The sequence below is a fragment of the Acartia tonsa genome, chromosome 1 (assembly GCF_053477335.1).
Source record: "Acartia tonsa isolate MP-2025a chromosome 1, ASM5347733v1, whole genome shotgun sequence".
NCBI classification, from domain to species: Eukaryota; Metazoa; Arthropoda; class Copepoda; order Calanoida; family Acartiidae; genus Acartia; species Acartia tonsa.
In genome coordinates, this window is record NC_137260.1 from 13,875,527 (window position 1) to 13,895,258 (window position 19,732).

The 19,732-nt window shown below is 33.7% G+C and overlaps 2 protein-coding genes across 7 annotated transcripts; both read right to left on the bottom strand.

The window, feature by feature from the left end:
* Positions 1 to 1,024: 1,024 nt before the first annotated feature.
* LOC145328625 (VWFA and cache domain-containing protein 1) lies at positions 1,025 to 12,706 on the bottom strand. The gene is made up of 17 exons (XM_080172386.1): positions 12,458 to 12,706; positions 11,937 to 12,090; positions 11,649 to 11,754; positions 10,558 to 10,638; positions 10,260 to 10,444; positions 9,325 to 9,445; positions 8,669 to 8,895; positions 8,133 to 8,218; positions 7,690 to 7,759; positions 6,939 to 7,015; positions 6,567 to 6,641; positions 6,160 to 6,276; positions 5,578 to 5,794; positions 4,056 to 5,389; positions 3,521 to 3,692; positions 3,137 to 3,336; positions 1,025 to 2,723 (listed from the first exon to the last, which is right to left on the bottom strand). Exons 1-17 carry the CDS (start codon positions 12,690 to 12,692, stop codon positions 2,446 to 2,448), a joined length of 3,735 nt encoding a protein of 1,244 aa, XP_080028512.1. The 5' UTR covers positions 12,693 to 12,706; the 3' UTR covers positions 1,025 to 2,445.
* Positions 12,707 to 14,402: 1,696 nt separating this feature from the next.
* Positions 14,403 to 19,385, bottom strand: LOC145328636 (GPALPP motifs-containing protein 1-like). 6 transcript variants are annotated; one of them, XM_080172416.1, is made up of 9 exons: positions 19,232 to 19,385; positions 19,010 to 19,087; positions 18,419 to 18,476; positions 17,753 to 17,885; positions 17,264 to 17,409; positions 16,496 to 16,567; positions 15,761 to 15,838; positions 15,196 to 15,316; positions 14,403 to 14,823 (listed from the first exon to the last, which is right to left on the bottom strand). In XM_080172416.1, exons 1-9 carry the CDS (start codon positions 19,293 to 19,295, stop codon positions 14,692 to 14,694), a joined length of 882 nt encoding a protein of 293 aa, XP_080028542.1. In that variant the 5' UTR covers positions 19,296 to 19,385; the 3' UTR covers positions 14,403 to 14,691. The 6 variants fall into 6 exon arrangements, with proteins under 6 accessions (XP_080028542.1, XP_080028524.1, XP_080028549.1 ...); XM_080172398.1 differs by having other exon boundaries at positions 18,419 to 18,488; XM_080172423.1 differs by having other exon boundaries at positions 19,010 to 19,081; positions 19,232 to 19,329.
* Positions 19,386 to 19,732: the final 347 nt, after the last annotated feature.

Genomic DNA, 19,732 nt, shown 5'->3' on the forward strand with positions numbered 1-19,732 from the left:
GCCACCAACCTAGCCCGCTGGGGCTAGCTTCAGATTAGTCTAATGCTCATTTTAGCTCTGAATTTGAGTTCCTTGACCTAAAAACCTATAATTTGATGTATCACAACAAATATATTGGGAAAAATGAACTTAACCCCTGCGGGCCACCCACCTAGCCCCCTCGGGTCGGTCCCCGACTTGCTGAATCATCTTAAATAATGTCCATATGAATAGATACAGTGTATTTAAGTTAAGACCCTAAGAAAAAACAATTTAAGGCAAGTTTCCACATCAAAATAGACCAAAAAAAGCCTAAAAACCCCATTTCCGCAGGGTTTTCCTTACCTAACCTAACCTATAAATAAAATTTAGATGTAATACCTATAGGACTAAGCTTATATACCAAGTTTGAAGGGTCTAGCTCAATATTTAGACCATTTTGCTCACGGTTTAAGAGCTTATGTCATTACGCCCCCCCCCCCCCCTTTACAAAAATTAAATAAAATCTTAAAAGGGTTATTAACATATGATTTTGTTTAATTTTTGTAGATTTTTAATTTGCTTTTGGATGATTTTTCACAAAAATAATTTTGCCTCACTATCGAGTAGCGAGTCTATAATTTCTTAAGAATCCACATCAGCTTGAGTCGAAAGTAAACAATACTTTTGTCTGCTAGAAATGTTCCTTCTTAGATTTGACGAAAAAAGGGTTCAGAATATGCTTCTATTTCTATTTTAAATACCGAGCCCTTAAATTATCTAGAGGCGCTCGCTAATATTACGATGTAGTATTAAGATTCTTTAAGTTTATCGTGAAATTTATGAAACGGCAATGGATTTATTAAATACATGGATCTTACACCAAATTTTCATGTTTAGTAATAAAGAGAAACACGCAGTGGGCCAAAATAACGATCCCCTCTTCTTCTCCTTCTGGATTAACGAACTGACCAATAAGTGACAGAGGAAATAGCAACAGCACGGCAGATTTGCTGTAGTTTTCTTAAAATAAAAGTATCTTAAATTCAAATAAATATGAGAAACATTGTCAAAAACCATTAATTTATAACTAATACTTATACAGTACATTCATATTAATAATTATAAATTGACAAATATTAAATTATGCAAATGTCACAAATATACAAAAAGCTTATCATATTATTTATATTAAGTTGTATATAAATGTCAAAGATGAATAGAAAAATGCAAAAATGAAAGGCTTATATAAAATTGTGGGAAGATTTTTTGATTTTTAAAATTATTTCCAGTATGGCTTCGAAACTGATTAATATCCGCTGGATTAGAACCGGTACTTAGCTTTACTGAAAAATCATTTATGGCATCGTGTTATAGAAAAATTTACAGGAAAAATAAAATAAAAATCATAAATTAAAAATAGCTTTGTTAGTTCGGGACTTCGGCCCCACGATCCTAACAAAACTGGTTTTAATCTCATCATTTTTCATTTCAATATCCGCGGAGAGCTGTTTATAATACGATGCCAAAAATAACTATTATCATACGACAAGGATATTGCACCTAAAGTAAATATATACCTTTAACTTTTTTAAAAAAGAAATGTGTTGTTATCATAACATCACAAAATGGAACAACAATATCCGAATAAAATTAATAATGAAATTTTTAACTATTTGTTATTGAAAATCTTTAAGTGCTATATACCTTCTTTGTTTATTACTTTATTTTAGTGTATAGATTTGGTATAAATGTTATGAAAATTGGTAACAAAAAGGGCAGGTTTAAATTTTTGTAACTTTTTCTATGTTATTTTACAATTGTTACTACAAAAAGCAGAAAGGTAACATAAATCATCACATAATTGAAAATTTTGGAATATATTTGTCATCAAAAATGGAAGTTAAGGTTAATTTCAGAAGAAATTCTTATTAATTTCATAAAAGCAATCTCCCTAATACAATAAAATTTTTGAAATTACTTCCTAAAAAAGTAGATGTATAAAAAAGTATCATGTTAATTAAAGTCCTATCTGAACACATATTGTAGAACCTCTCCTTTTATTTATATGTTATTATAGTCAGTGAAAGAACACAATTAAAAATCTATACATGGGTGTATATTCTGTTCAAGATTAATTTTTTTCCCTGCAGCAAAATTTTTCAATCCCAAACCCTCTTGTTAAAAATTCAATTTCCCATAATTCTAGGGATTTTTGTGTCTGTAGTTGAAAGGACAAGTAGCTTTTTGCGAAATTTTCAAAATTTTTCCCATATCTTTGGTGTTTTTGGTCCGATTTTAGAATTTTTCTAGATAATAAGATCAGCTGATGCTTACACCCCCCCCCCCACACCACACACACACAAATTTAATTTTTCCCTATCCGAGGAACCCATACTGAATATACACCCCTGAATCTATGAGGTTTGATAAGAAATATTTTTTGTGGTGGTTGGTTCAATATATTAAACAGGTATTAAAACAAGATCAAGCATCAACCATATGAACCGTGGCTGACACAAGAAACTGATTTTTATTCAACACAGTCATTCCGTCCACAATTTCCGCCGTGTGTACGGCACCGCCATTGCCATTTTGATGCATTTTTCCGTTTGTAGCATGGTGGTGGCCGTTGTTGATATGATTTCTGGAAGGTACAGCTGCTCCTGAGTCGTTGTCAACTGTTATAAGATTTTGACGTTCAGATTCGTGGATTTTGCTCAGGGTGTCAGCTGATGTTAGGGTTGATAGCTCGTGATGACCAGCTAAATAAAATAAAATGAAAAGATGTTTTTAAAAAAGTAATCTTAAATTATCAGGAACGTTCTCTTTAGTCCAGAGAAGGTTTTATGCTATTTGGTACAACACCCCCATTTGGGATAGGCCCTAACCAACACCCCTCCTGATATATGATTTATCGGAAGAAATGAAAGTAAGGGAGGTACACTTAAATTTCTCTTGCTAGGAAAAAAGCACTGGTAAAGTAAAATAGCAGATAAAAATTTTTTATGCTGTATTGTCAATACATAAAAAAAAAATTTACACAGTAGGTAGGTACTGAAGTAAAATCGCACAGTAAAAGGTTTATAGTTTTAAACAGCAAGCCACCCATAACAAGAAATGAGTTTTTGAATGTCTACGTTACTTAATACAATTTAGCCAATAAACAGAAGCTTACCATTCAAAGGACTTGAAGTACCCGAGCTGTTACCCGACGTGACTGAATGCAGACTGGCCGGGCCGCCCCTATTCCGCTGTCGCCTGTGACCGCCAGAGCCGAGCTCCCCAAGACAGGACATGACCTCACTGTCCTGATCTCCACAGGGAGTCATGGTGCTGTACCCGTGGTCAGAGTCCGTTCCTGCAGGTCTTGGTCGTCTTAAAAGAAATACAATATTTTAATTAGGATAAAACAATGGATTTATTATTAGTTTGATCTTACACCAGATGAACAAACTGTCACTCTAGAGTTACTTCTAGCTACAAAGCCCACTATAAAATAATTAAAAAGTACCTCTTTACCAAAAGATACAGATTTATTCATAAGTTAGAATTAACCTACCTATAGGAAGGATTCATCCTATACGGCGAGACAACAGAAATAGCTTGATTAGAATCCAGACCATAATTTTGGTGACCTCCGACCTGACCGTTTTCATCCACTTCATCTTCAAGCTGGTTGATACGCTGCGAGGAGCCGTTCGTCATACGGGGACGCAATCCTCGTGCATTTCCTAAATTATTTAAATATTTTAAATCAATTGAAATAGAATTGACAGATGTCATACAAAGAGTACAAACATAAAAAAAAACAAGACTTGGTGAATAAATTACAACTTAATCTTAGGTAGGTATTTTTTTATCAGGGCTAGGAAAATGTTGCTTAGATTCAAATTATGGGAGGATCAGTTAAGAGAACATTATTATGTGTTTATATTGTCTTATTCCCCCCCCCCCCTTTCACCTACTCCACACACACAAACATACTAATTTAAAGCAACCGATGGCAGAACGAGTAAATAAACTTTGAGGGAGGGTCTTCCCTTTCTCTGGTTTTGATTTTTCTTGTTTTATTTTTATTTTTAAACCCAATTTACCTGCAGACCAATGTTTATAGCCCCATACAGCCAGTGCCAGAAGTAGAAAGAACGCCATGATACTACCAGCTACCGGACCAATAGGACCAGCTCTGGATATTGACCTGTCCTCTCCGGAATCCGTTAACACCATGGACTGGTCATAAACCCGGGAATACGGGCTCACAGAATTCAAAATGCCGCCAAAACATTCAGCCAGTGGGACACAGGCCGGGGTGTGAATTGGAGTAACCCCGTCCATTTCTGTATCGCACCAAGAACAGCCAAGGACGCCGTAACATTCATTAACACTTACACGAGACGAACAGTCAGTATGTATGCACGGGGGAAAGTGTTCATATCTTGTACTAGCATACCGTTGTCGGTGATAAGGCCGCGGTTCATGTTGGCACACTTGGACGCTATCAGTGCTGCCTCTATTGCTACTGCTAGGTTTTACTAGGTCAGGACAGGTTGAAAGAACTGGGGATGAGTTGCATTCACACGGACACTCACAACGTTCCTCGTCCAGTGAAGTGCATTCAAGGCAGGTTGTGTCGACTGTGGAACACCAACAGAATGAGGTACTCTGGCAATCTTCTTCGGCGAGGCCAAGCCATAAGTTAGTGCCAGGAATACCCGTAATCCTGTAGCTTAAACAGTCAGGACGATTTTTATTTCTATACACAGCACTCCTGTTTCCGATAACTTCAAAGTAACGGAAGAGCTTTTGGGTTTGCAATGACTTACAAACCTTTTTGGTGATAAAATTTCTGTCAACTAAAATATCTGTGGCAATGGTAGATTCCATGTGGGTCAGGTGAACCTTGGTGGGAAATCTGGCAAATTTCATACTGTCTCTTGACAACTGAGGATGAGATACCACATTGCCATTGTCGTCAAACATAAAGCAACGTGAGTTAAGTCTTGAGCAAAATTTGTCAGGTATTGTGTCATTTAGTATTTTGTAAAAGTATTCAAGAGTAAAGTCAGCGCTAACTACGGCAACAACTTTATCATCGTAAGTAGATTCATTTTCTGTAATTGTATTATTGACATTTTGTGCTATGGCAGCGGATACTGTTATGATAAATCCTGCCCCGTCAGGATCCAGTTTTGGAGGAGAAATTATTACTTTGTTGGGAGATTTTATTGACTGCTGGAACCAGCCTTCCTTGGTGGGATCTGTTCCTTCTTGGATAGCTGTTCCAGGATAGCTGAGCTGTACACCATCAGGACTAACTATTCTTCTTCTAATTATGTAGTTATTCAGGGAGGAAGAGAAGGCCAGATTTTTCCAAGTGTCAACCACATGGGTTAGAAAGATTACACTTTCTCGTACACCTCGCTTCAAACCTAAGTTGACAAGATACTTAAAGTTTAAAATAACTTACCCATTGTTACCAATACAGAAAATTCACAATTTGTTTTAGAAAAGATTGCATATTTATGTGAGAAAAGGTGTTAGATGGAAAATTTTTAGATATCATATCCCAACTTTATCTTTGACTCATTATAACTATTACAAAAGCTTTTAAGCATTCCTGGATTAGCAATCAGCCGTGTTGGATCTGTCAAATAAGCCATGTAGGACTGGATCTTGAAAGGAACTTCAATACCAATCAGATTCTCAAATGGCAAAGCATATGTAGCTGGTGAAAGGTACAGGGCTGATGTTTCCATGGAGGCAATGTCACGCATGTGGCGGCAGAGCTTGCTCTTTCCTTCTGGTATCAGACTGTGGAACTGTATGCGTGATCCTGGTTTCAATGGATTTAATAATAATGGATTAAGCCTCTGAAAAACACATAAACCCTAATTTGCTCTCTTACTATAAAATTCTTTCACATAAAAAAAAAATAATAAGTTGAGATTAAAGTTATAGAATTATTTTTGACATAGTAAGAAGTAACCATCCTGAAAAATGATAATTTTAAAAATACACAGACTTACATTAGCAATGAGCATGTTTCATAACATTTGTGCTTATTACATAAGAAATTCATAAATAGAATTCATTATATTTCTAACACGATCTTCTGAATTAAATCAAATTTTTTTACAAAAATTGTTTTATTGTTAAATTTAAATTTTTTTTCATTTTATTAAGTATTAAATCCATTGCCTGTACTAATACTAGGAACACTATCAAGGACTGCAATATTTCTAGTTTTCTTCGGTGAAACAACGGCGACAATTAGGTCAGAATCTTTTATTTCTTGCCAGGCGTAGCTTTGGGCGTCTAAAATATATTGATAGTTTGATAATTAATGAAAATCCAAATTTCTGGAGAACTGAAAATCCCCGCACTCACCTTTTAAAAATATAAATTAAGGGGGGGGGGGGAGGGAAGTTTTCTTTGCCTAACTAATGCGATGAGCCCAAACCCTAAGGGGCCTAAACGTGATGTGCTTTAACACTGCAGGTGTACCTAATCTAAACTAATCTAAATCTAAGGGAAATTGTCCACAGCTCTAAAATAAATCCTTAATTTTGAATAAAGTTGACTACAATGTTAAAAAATGTGATTACCTGTTACATAATTACCAGAGGGCATAGAGACAATCTCCCTGTACAGATGATGGATCTCTTGATCTTCCTCCAAGCCTAGACAAAAAATCTCTCAAATACAATAGGTATTTTTAAATACAAAGATCTCTGTAATTATCCTTTTCCCTTACTGACTCATTCACTCCAGCAAAGAAGCTGTATACCGTATTAAAGTTTAGGTATGCTATTGTACTTGAAATGATCATCCAATTTAAATTTTATCCAGAAAATTTAAATTTTTACTCCTATTTTTTAAAAGTGTATGGCTCAACATAAATCTTTTTTACTTTTTGCTTATTAAATAGAGGTAGGTAAATAATCAAAGATGTTTGAAAAAATTAACTCTATTAATACCTTGTATATTAACCATCTGCATGTTGGACCATAATTCTGGACTAGATAATTTGGGATGGCTTAAAACTTGTCCAGACCTTAAGAATATAATATTAATAACTAGAGGCTACGCCCCTAGGGCACTTGAGGAGGGAAGAGTCGAATTTGATAACCCAATTTATTATTTTAGATTTTAAAAGAAAAAGTAAAAATTATTTTTTTTTTTTGGGGGGGGGATTTTTTTCTAGGAGACATTTTCCTCTTAGGAGGGTGGTGGTACCCTCCTTCAAAATAGTTATAAACTTTCCAAGGACCTATGAGAAGCTACCCTGTAAAGGAGAACCCGATCGGTTCAGCGGTTAGCGAGATCCTTCGGTACAAACGAACAAACAGACAGACATTATTATAGATTAAAGGATATAGAATTATTAGTCGGAATTAAAATGAATGTAAATTGAATAATTAAAGCAGGTGTAAATCTAACAAACTAGATGTATTTTTAACAAATTGGATGTAATTTTGCCAAATTTGGATGCATTTTTGCCATTATTAGATGCATTTTTGCAACAAAAAGTTAAATTAAAGGATGTAAAAATGCCAGTGTGTAAGTTACTTTAAGTATTACTGTAATTTTGGCAGCGGTTTATAAATTTTGACAAATAATGCTATTATGGACCTTTCTATTGGTCAGTTCATTCATCTATAAATAGTGGAGGGGATACATCCAAGAAATAATAAATCGATTGGTATAAAAACATCATTATTAATGTACCTGTCCATAACAAAAGAATGAGAATCAGGGGTGTGTTTATTGTAAGCAACATCCTCAAGCAATTCAGCAGCCTGCATCAGTCAATTTAATAATTATGAGTCTAAGAGGGAAAAAATTAACCTATATCGATGATAAATTATATTTAACTAGGTAAATAAATATAAAATAGTCAAGCAGCACAAATCTCAGAATATTTAAAATTTCAATAAAAATCTAACCGCAAAATTGTAAAAATACAGAAAATCATGACATTTAAGTAAAATGTAACATTTCAAGGTAGTTTTATTATCTAAAGTTTGCTGCAAAATGTAATAGAGAATGCAAATATACAGTATTTTTCTATATTTTTTGGTACTAGTAACTGATTAGCTCCGTTAAAGTGATATTAAGTTTGAATTAAAAATGCACAGGTACATATTTAAAAAAAAAAGATTAAATTGATTCCTGAATATCAAGTCCAACAACGCCAACAACTTCATCTTTGGCAACAACCGTCTGGGAGATGGGGATCAGCAAACCAGTGCTCACCCTAAACAAGTCAAATATACAATTTGGCAAGTTCAAATCAGACGAAATTTGATAAAACTTAAAAATAAAAAGGCTTTGTATCTATTAGAGTAAAACACTAGAGGGAGAAGGGGTTAAATAACTGTATGTCCCCATAAAAATATAAGAAAATAAGCCAATGCTGTATATTTTCCAACCTCGTTGAATTTCTTACCCCTCTCTATTTCTTTCCCCAATGCAATTTATATCAGGGTTGGCAATCCGAATCCGGAATCCGCCCAATTTATGGCCAATTTTGGAATCCGAATCCGGAATCCGCTTTTTAATAGCGAAATTATAGAAAATATACATACATCCTTGAAAAAAGCTTATAAATATGAGACAGACAAACTTTTGAGGGCCCATCGTCGTTTTAGAGATATCTAGGGCTATAAAAATGAGTATTAAGATCAGGAAAGTCAGAAATGTTTACCTGTCAACATACGGTTTCTGGAGCAATGGGCCAGTTTGGCGGATTTTGTCTTTTGGCGCCAAGTACAGGCAGAAGCTTGCGAATGTTTCATAGAAACTTGTGTTTGATATGTGTGATGTATAGCCCAGGTTCACTGAGGGTATTTGCGATGGAAAGGATTTGTATTCAGGGGCTATCATGAAAATTGATAGCTTCCATGGGAAGATTGTTTCCTGATGAAATGAATCCTGAAATTTAAAAATATATATTTAGTAGACAAAGTAAGGTAATAATGCTCAATGGAGTTCTAAACACATTTATCGCATCGTATATTAAACAGCTTTCCGCGATAAAAAACAGTTTTTTAGCCCCTTGATGCTGATAAATAATTTTTCTGCATGGCTGAGAACCGGTTCTAATCCACCGGATTTTAATCGGTTTTCGAGGCGATACTTTAAAATTGTTTATTGTACCTAAAATATACTTTTGAACGAAGACATAACATATTTCAAAACAAATTAAAATTTGACATGAACATGAATGACTTTTAGACAAAAGTCGTGCAATCAAAAACTGTTAACATGAACATTCATTTAGATACAATATTTTACCATTATTATACGTAAAGGTACTGCCATTACTTAGATCATAAGCAACAAATATATTTATCACCATACCTGTAACTTAACATGATGTCTGTCAGTGAAGAGAAGAACTTGTACATCAGAATTAGTATCACTGACTCTTATTATCTTGTTAGCAGTTTCTAATAGATCTTCAAGACCATCTCTTCTAAATCTAAATAAAAAAATATTTTAATTATCATTTCTTTAGACACATAATGGTCAAAGGGAGAGACAAAAAAAATAATTTCCACATTCAATTGAATTGAAGACTATAAGGGAGTCGACGAAAAAATAAGACATTCATTCTGACATATACGTAGAAGATACAATAACAATTCCCAACATAAAAAAATAATAAGGAACATATGCGGTTTTTTTTTCAAACCCAGAACTTATAATCTATCTACATTTCATTGGACAAAAATTTTAATATCAATCATAATTTATTAACTTAAATCTATAGCAGCTAATACATAAACTATTCAATGTATATTTTGTATGTAAATTTTGTTAAACATTTATTTCATTTTGGAAAAGAACTGATATTCGTTTTTTAGTCATTTATTTACTTTATTTCATTAAAATTAACGTTTTATCTACATTACAGGGGTGTATATTCTTCATGGGATCCCCTGCTCAGGGGGGGGGGGGGGGAATAAAAAATAAGTGGTTTGAGGGAAAAAAATGTAAAAATTAAGAAAACTGAAAACATTTTTCCATTCCCCCCCCCCCCCTCCTTGGTGAAAAAAACTAAAAAAATGTATGGTAGGAGGGATAAAATAAATAAAATATAGAGTTCTTTAAATATTTTCCCATTTTCCCCCCTACTTGGTGAGAAAAAACTAGGGGGGAAAAAAATAAAAAATTTTGTAGCAGGGGAAAAAAATAAATCTTGTGCAGAATATACACCCCTGCTACATTAGGTAACATTTTCATTACAAGAATTAAATCAAATACTGTCCAATTCCATTTGGTTGTGAGTTTACCTGCCGCACGGATGGATCCCATTGAGGCTTGAAAAAAGGCTAGCCTTCCCGGATTCCGTTGCACGCTCCAGCCTCACATGTGATGCACATCTGTTTCTGTCATGCTGTTGGTCCTGCCAGGTTAGGGCTATCCGGTCATCCTCGCGTAGTTGGTCCGCCATGTAGGTTACGGCGGATTTGGCAACCTAGACAAAGGAATATCTAAATATTTCATGCTTTAAGAATGGATATGTATTATGATCAAAAGATTGTATTGGTAATGAGAAAAATCTCTTTTACCCAATTAAAATATTTTTACCTTTAGATTATCGTCTGCAATGGCACAGTCAACAATGAAAACAAGATGTACAGGCTTTCTTATCAATGTGTTCAGTACAACCTGCAAAAAGGGGGGGTTTTTTAATGCAACCATCTCGTAATCAATGATTAAATGGCACTTAGAATTCAAATTTCGATTTGAAATTTTTCATGAGTAATCCTTGGTAGGTCTATTTTCCCTAAATCGAATAAAACGTTGGAAAAGAAAAGGCTGGCGGCTCAGCCGTTTAGCCGTTTTTTGCCTATTTTCAGGGCAAATTCATCATTAATTACGTAGGAATCAACTTTTTAAACATATATTTGGTTTAATTCATGTTAAATGATAGCAATAACCATTTTTTAAATTTCTAGTACCAACAGCTACCGGCTAGAACCGTTTGATAAGGTTTTGAGCGACAAAAAGAATTATGTGAAGAGAGGTTTCGTGACTAATATGCTCTTAAGATTGGCAAAAATTGGTAAAACGGCTGAGCCGCCAGCCGTTAACCGTTATTTTTCCAACTTTTTGTTCAATTTAGGAAAAATATACCTCCCAAGGATTATTCATGCAAAATTTAAGATCAAAATTCGAATTCTAAGTGCCATTTAATCACTGATTACGAGATGGTTGCATTAAAAAAAACCCCTTATATCAATTTGATTGTAGCTTTTAGAAGCAGTGCAATATTATATTCTCATACATACACTTTATGTGCATGTCTAAAAATGCCCCACATGGAGGAACCCTATTACATCAAAATCATCTTTTCTTGATAACAAATATTTCCTATATCTAACCTATGAATTCCTCAGCTGACCATGTTGAATAGCCTGGGAAACACAAGATCAGCCTGGCTGACCCCACGCTGGATACCACTCTCCATACCTAACCTATAAATCACTCACCTGACCATGTTGAATAGCCTGGGAAACACAAGGTCTACCAGGCTGACCCCACACAGGATACCATTCTCTTTACCTAACCTATAAATTCCTCACCTGACCATGTTTAATAGCCTGGGGAACACAAGGTCTGCCTGGCTGACCCCACACAGGATACCACTCTCTATACATAACCTATCAATCACTCACCTGACCATGTTGAATAGCCTGGGGAACACAAGGTCTACCAGGCTGACCCCACGCTGGATACACACTTTCTCTTCCAGAAGACGAGATAAAGTATTGCCACCTTATACCTGGATTCGTTCATATGATTTAATTTTTATTAACCACTATAAACTTAATTAATTTGTAGGAAACTTCAAATACAGGAATTTGATTGCAACCCACTGTTCTTTCTACATTTTCAAGTCATTCCAAAAAGTAAACTATAAGTCACACGTCTCACATAGCAGCAGAACATTAATTTAAATCATTCCTGGCTGGCTGGCAAGGTTCATGGAGAATACAGATGAAAGATTTGAGGCCAGACCAAGGCTGGGCTCTGGATGGCCGCTGAAAAATATGCTCTGGGAGCTGGAGCCCCCATCCTGGGGGGATATATCACAGAAAGTATTCTTATTTATGGCAACCTGTTTTTATAACGCATTTTATAAAAGGTTTAAATTAAAAAAGTTAACAATTCAAAAAGCAAATAGATTTATAAAAAATATAAGAGAAAATCAAAGGAGCAAAAACTTCAGCCATTAAAAAACGTCTCAATAGAAAAGTAATTTCTGTAAAATTAATGAAACAACTTAAAAGTCAAAGGCTAAAGCTTGAAGATACATGAATAAGACAGGTAGAGAAAAACTAACTTGCAACCATCTCAATTAAGTTCTTGTAAAATAAATACCTACATGCTTTGTATGTTATGTATATTAATAAAAAGATCTTTTTTATGACTTAATATCTCTTTTTGCAGTAAAATTTATTCGAGTTCAAAATGCGCCATCATCCCTGAAACTTAGTATCAGGTTTCAAACGCAACGGAGAAAAGTCACAGCACTGGTCCCTGCTCAGTGCAGGAACAGCGTCAAAAAAGTGCAACACATCCAGAGCACTTTTAGCCTTGTGCAGTGCTAGCTTGTATTTCTCAAGCTTGTTACTAATTGAAAGAGCGAGATCATTAGCTGTTGTTTCGGCATCAACAGTTTTGTTTGTAAATGTTGATTGTTCAAGTACTTTGTTCATGTCTTGTACTCCTAGTTCCTGATTATGTTTTATATTGTTATCATTTTAATAAGTTAAAAAGTGGCATAATATATACATAACTATGACAATGAGCAACTATTAAAACCAGTGTTTCGGAGTCGGGAGCCGCAATATTTTGCTGGAGCCATAATTTTCGTTAAAAACGGCTCCGGCTCCGGACTAGATAAAAAAAAGAGATTTTTTATAAATTATAATTTGGTAACTCTGTTTTGTCATGTGCAAATGCCCTTTTTAAGTTTTTCAAGTCCATTTTTATCAAAAATTGAACTTTTAAAACCTTTAAAAGTCAAAAATATAAAATATTTTTTTATGGGGAAAAAATATATGTCGAGTTTTTCTTGATTTTAGGTTGGAGCCGGAGCCGCACCAAAATCAAACGGCTCCGAAACACTGATTAAAACTATTACCTAATATTTTATGCCTATATTAAAAGGGAAAGTTAAATACCCAATAAATGGAATGAATAAAAGTATAATTTTTGTTTGCAGAAGAACAAACTATTTGAACTTTAAAAGTTATTTCTCGCATCGTATTATAAACGGCTTTTCGCGGATATAGAACGTACAATTATAAGAATACGAAGGCACGGGCTAAAAAAAACTGGTTTTAATCTTATGATTGTACATTCTAATATTCGTAGAAAGCTGGATATAATACGATGCTAGACATAGTTTTTTCGTATGGATGAGAACCGGTTCTATACGAAAAAATATACGAAAAAATATATTAAAAATTAATATCAAATTGCTAAGACTGTATAAATGAACAATGAAATAATTTTAAAAATCCTACATTACTACAAGGATAACGATATTAATTTCCTTTAAAGCTATACTGTGTAAGTAGAGTCCAAGTGTTTTAGATGCACCCTCTACCATATCGACTCCTAGTCCTGAATACAGAAAAAGATACATATAATATTATTTCTCTTTATTTTGTTTTTTACTTATTACAAATCAAAAATAAACCTTGTGTATGTATAAAACTTACAAAATTCACTTCAGAATCTCAAATGGCCAAATTACTCATCAAAACTATGGTGTAAGAAAAGTTAAAGTTTTGAAAAATATAAGTATTTTGAATGCAATTGGCTAACTATATTTAGAAAGGAATCCAAGGTGTTATTCAACCTTTCTTAAATACAGTTAAAGATATATATGTTTGCGATATTTCAAGAATTCCATTATTTTTAAAAAAATTTTTTGTATCTTTTCCTGTTCCACTTCTTTGTCTTTGTCTAGGAGCCCTGTGGAGACCACCTCCATAGGCCGTGCTTGTTACATTTTTCCCACTAAGCATTAAGACATTTTTAATCAATTCCGTTCAAAAATTATCATTAGCAAAAATTGAACAAGAGCATTAAATTTGAGGGGAGATGACTTTAAAAAATTTCTATATAAAGAAATGGTCCCAAATTGATTCATTTGTAGTTAGATATTAAATAGACATGTATTCCATCCAGCAATCTAGATCACATGAGACAGACTAACCGACATAGTGGATTTGTTGATTAGGTTTGCTGTTGAAAATAGGATTTGATGCGGAATTGATTGACCACCTCGTTTGTAAGGTACAGGTGCAGATAGTTAGTAGTATTAGCAACCAAGAAAATTTCATCACTTCTGTCCAACTCATTTTTTTCATGTATTTTTTTGGTGGTTTTTGAGTCAACCTGGTTCGTAAAACATCTCTGAAAATATATTGTCAATTTTTTTTTCAGTGAGGAACTAAATAGTGTTATTAAAGTGTCAGTCCTGTGTTTACTATTAGAGTATTTATACAGAGACTTACAAGTATTCTAAAAAGGACAAATTATATTGAAAAATTATCGTCAAAGATTAAAAAGGATTATCATTTTTATATCATCTATCATTTTGGTATTTTTGAGGATTACTAATTTCCCCCCCTTCAAAATACTTATCTCCATTGCATATGTACATAATAAAGGAAAAACTTGTAAACAGTGAATAACACAATGTTATAAATATTTTTGTGATCCTGACGAAAATCTTGAATCTATCTGTCCCGCTTTCTTTATCATTAGCTTTCTTTGCGCATCATCGAACTTGTTTACGCCGAGATCAGCGTCTCGATCAAACGGCCGTCTTTCCTGAAATAAACGTTTTTAATGGTGAATCCATTTTATTTATTTGAGGTGGGATGGTCAACCCACCCGAAATAAAAACTGAATAATACCCATAGAGAAAGTAATAATTCTTTTTCCTTATGATAATACTGTATGTTCTTTTATCAATCATCATGACTTAAAGAATGTAAGAACAGAAACTAAACAGTCATAGCTGGCTATGCGTAGTCTATAAAAACTACCTATACTCTCTAGCATCTACTAAGTAATCTCTAGGTCTTTCTATCTTTTGTTATAACTGTATTAAGATAGGTTTACTCTTTTTGCACTACTTTAGGTCATAATTATCCGCAATTTTTTACTTTCATTGATTTTATAATAAATGCTTTTTAAAACCTGTGGGTCCTTTCTATCCTTCTTAGCTTTTTTCTTTCTCTCTTTTTCATGCTTTTCAAGTAAACTTTCTGAGCCCCGTTTTTTTTTTAATTCGCTTGATACTTTTTCCATAGCTTCATCTCTAAAACAAATAAAAAGGTTCATGGCATTTAAGAAGTCTGTTGCAATTTAGAAAAACGAATCTAAAATTCATTTCATTCTGTGATAACAATTTTAATATGCTTCAGAACAAATAGATGCAGAACAAGTGCAGTTCACGGTGTAATGTTCCTGGTAACGATTATTTCCAAAAAACATATCCGGCCATTTTCAATTTCCAGCCGGATACCAAATATTGAAATATCTGGCAATATAATCTTTTATGTTGCATAGTAAATGATTTGAGTTTTACCTATCCAAGAAAGTAAAAGTAAGTCAAATAGTAGTAATAGTTCATTAGATTATTTACATAATTTCTAAGTTTTAACCTTCTTTTACCTATATAATAAAACACCATTTTAAGAAGAAACCTTTTTTGCTACTTCAATATCTGCCGGATATCCGGCCCAACCCTAGAACTTCTTACCTTGCTTTATTAATCAGGTACTCTGTTCTAGCTTTCTCTTCCTCCTCTGTAGGTCCTTCTTCCTCAGGAAGCTCTCCCCTAGTCACGTGGATAAAGATATATGTTATAAATATATATTTAAGCAGGGGTGAATATTCTGCATGGGATCCCTTGCTTAAGAGGGGTGAAAAAATATGTGAGAAGAGGGAAAAATTAAGAATACTGAAAACTCTCTTGGGGAATAAACCAGAAAAATATGTCGAAGGAGAAAGAAAACAAAATAAAATAAAGAGTACTAAAATCATTTTTCCATTTTTTACCCCTCCTTAGTGAAAAACTATGGTGAAAATATTTTGCAGCCGCGGAAAAGAAACTGAATTTTGTGCAGAATATACATACACCCCTGTATTTAAGATTATGGAGTGTTTATGATGGAGTTATTCTTTTTATATAATTCCATGACATCTAATAACTTGGAACATTTGTCCATAATAATTTTCGTAGATTTTTCAATAACTTTACAAAATACGAAAACTCGACAACAACAAAAAATTATTTCTTGTACAAATTTGCTAGATACTAAATTATTTGCAGTAAAGCATTTCATTTATTACATTTAATTTAACACTTGTGTTTATATCAAAGAACATCAGTATCATTAACTTAAATGCATTACCTTGAATTATTAAGATATGAAAACCTTATTAAAAATCACTTGATCGTCAGTTTTGAATTTAATTGTGTCTTTAACCCTGCCTGGCTCTCTTTGCCTTCTCCTCAGGGGTTTGTGTCCAACCAGATCTGTCTCCAACTTCGGTTATACCTTTCCTGAATAACAAAAAAATAATCAATAAATGTATATTGTTTATGTATAGAATAGATATATAATCCAGATAACTAACTAGATCCAGTGTCTTTTTTCGTCTACTAGCAAATTACTTTTTGCTATTTTGATGTGACTTGGCTGTGTTAATATTTCCAGACGCTTTTGGCTGATATTGAAAGTCGGCACAGGGTCCACGGGGTGGGGACGTACAGTTATATAACCCCTTCCTCTATATGGTTTTACTTTAAGAAACAATCTACCGAAAAATTAAAGTGCAAAGAAAGTAGTTGTTTCAAGTTAAATTGTATAAAGAGTTAGATTTAAATCAATCAGTTAATAAAAGTTAGAAAGATAACAATAATACCATTGTATGTAATTATAAATATTTCTAAGAGAATAATTTCATTTGCATAGTGTGTGAGTGTAAGTAAATGAATCATGATATGAGATTTAAGGGATAAGACAATGGGCAATAAATTGATATAATTCTCCCATAAATGATGTTTAACAAAACTACCCCTACTGTAGATTAAGATTATTTGTCAAGAAGTAACCAAAGTTTTTCAGCAAAGAAATAAGATAACGTAGTTATAAAAAACTAAAGGTACCAGTGTTATTTGCACTACAATTTACCCTCCCTCCCTGGTAATAAAAAAAGAATAATTTTGACGTACAGATTTACTCTATTTCAATTTTACCTGCTAAATTGTCGAGGACCGAGGCCAAAATTTTTAGCTTTAGCTTCTGGAAGCTCTAACATCCAGGTTTCACGTTGGACAACCTGGTTGTCTTTGCCTTCAATTTTCTCCCTCATTGATTTTGCTCGTCGCTCAATATCTAATGCCTTAAAAATACAATATTGAAAGAAGCGAAGCTTTTCTTAAACAAAACTTAGTACGAACGTCTGTCTATTGAGGTGAGTCGCGCAAAAAAATTTTTAATTCTATTATTCTTGAAAAAATTACCTACCTAGTTTAAAATCCTATTATTGTAAAGAAGTACACTTTTTTGTCTTCACCCTCCCAACCAAAAATGACTCCATCCCGAAAAAATTATTTTTTCAATTCAAAACTTGATAAAGCGAAAGAGTCTACTTCCCCCCCCCCCCCTCTTCCAAATTAAAAATTAAGTTTCTCTAGAGGCCTCTGGGATCTAACCACTAGTAAAAAAATAGAGCAGGTAGATACCTCTTGTTGTTGAAGAAGAGAAAGTCTTTCACCAGGCTGAGGTATCCGCGGACCAATAGCATCATCCTCACTATCACTGTCGCCAGCAGCTGGATTATCTGCGGCAGGTTCACTGGCAGATGGTCCTCCTGATCTAATACATCCAAATAAGTTTTAGCGGATCAAGGAAAGAAAGCGAGGTAGTAGGTTTAGTCGTATTTTCACAGTAGAAATGATAGGTCATTCATTTATGTTAGGTTAGGTAGGTAAATGTTAATGAATGCCCCACAGGGTTAGAAAATTGGCCCTGTAGGGGCTAAAAATAGGAGAAAAGCTACTGTGAAAATAAGAAGATATCTTCAGGAGGGATATTTTACCTATATACCTATATAATTTTTGCCTGTCAAAAAAGTACAGTTTTAACTTTCGTCTCTCGACAATTTAGTATTATTATTTTTGTTAGTGACAATTTAAACATAATAGTAAGTAATACACCAACAGGCAGAAATATATCAAAAAAAATATATTTAACTTTATGATTTATTATTGTAAATTGGAAGTAAAATGATTTTTTTCTTCAAAATAAATAGGTATATTTTAACTCCTCAAGAAACTAATTTCCAGGGGAAAAAAACTAGGTAGGTTTAATACTTTTACTAATAAACAGTATTTTGAATAGATTAAATCCTGTTTGTAAGACCAGGGGGAAGAGCAGGTCCATAATCATCGTCGGAGCTACTTTCATCTTCTTTTTCATCTAGGTACAGGTACGGTTAGATAAACTGTTTCTTATATCTAGATGTTTAACTAGCCGTAAATCCAATATTGGATGGCGGAAGTGGACGTAAATCAGCAAATTCAACAGTTATATTTTAAAAGTAAGTTAAAAACTAATTGGCTATTTGATTTAATAATAGGTAAAAATGCAATCCTCATAGAAGAACAGTCTAGCCTGGATAAAAAAGAAGAAATACGTCTGTCCGTCTGAAGCTTAAAATCTTGGTAACTGCTAATCCAATTGAGCCTGACTCATATATAGCTGCTGGTCCTGCGAAGGCAATAAGCTTTTTTCTTGGGGCGTGAGGCAACCCCGACTCGACAAATTAAAAAAAAAACATTTCTGTAAGGTAACAGTTGTAAGGTAAATATCACACAGAACAACAATAAGGTTGGTGGATTTTTATCACTTCTTAAGGCGAAATCATTAGTAAATTAAAAGCCAAAGTTTACGTATAGGTATAATCTATATAAATGGGTAATTGATAATAAAATTCCGACCTTCAGGAGGCTTAGGTCCTCTGCAGGCTACTGAAGGTAGTCTGGGCCCTACATCTTCATCAGAATCAGAATCTGAACCTAACAACACAATTTTAGAGATAATTTGATATATTTTTTTCAAGAATCATAGTTGTTAAATGTTAATAGTTGCGACACTAACTTAATCCAATGAAAGTTTTTGAGCCAACGAATAAGATAATTTAGTTGTAAAACTTTGGGTACCTTGTAATCTTTCCTCCTCTCTCTGCTTCTGTAAATGTGGAGGTAACTGCGGGCCTATTGACATTTTATTCTTAAATTATGTTTTCTGAAAAATTGCTGTAATAACACAAAAATGTCCGGGTACTTTTCTGAATTTGATTTCACTAAGGTGATTGACTTCAGACCCTCATTAACCTACTTACTTCGGTAATTTTAAAAACATTTTTTATATTTTTACATTATACGTACCTACATTCTACTATATAGAGTAAGTACCTACTATAGTTTCAACCATAAAGCCTCTAAGGGATATCAGGAAAATAGCTTAAAGCCTCCCAGAGCCATTTAAAAAGCTTCCTTGAAAAGTACAACACATTCAGACTAATAGTTTCGGAGACATTTACCTAAGATTTACCCTTAGACATAAAAACTTATTGGTTTATTTTATAGGATGTTCGTTAAGATCTCGCTAACCACAGACCAATCGAGTACTTCGATCATATAAGGATATATAGCTTTACT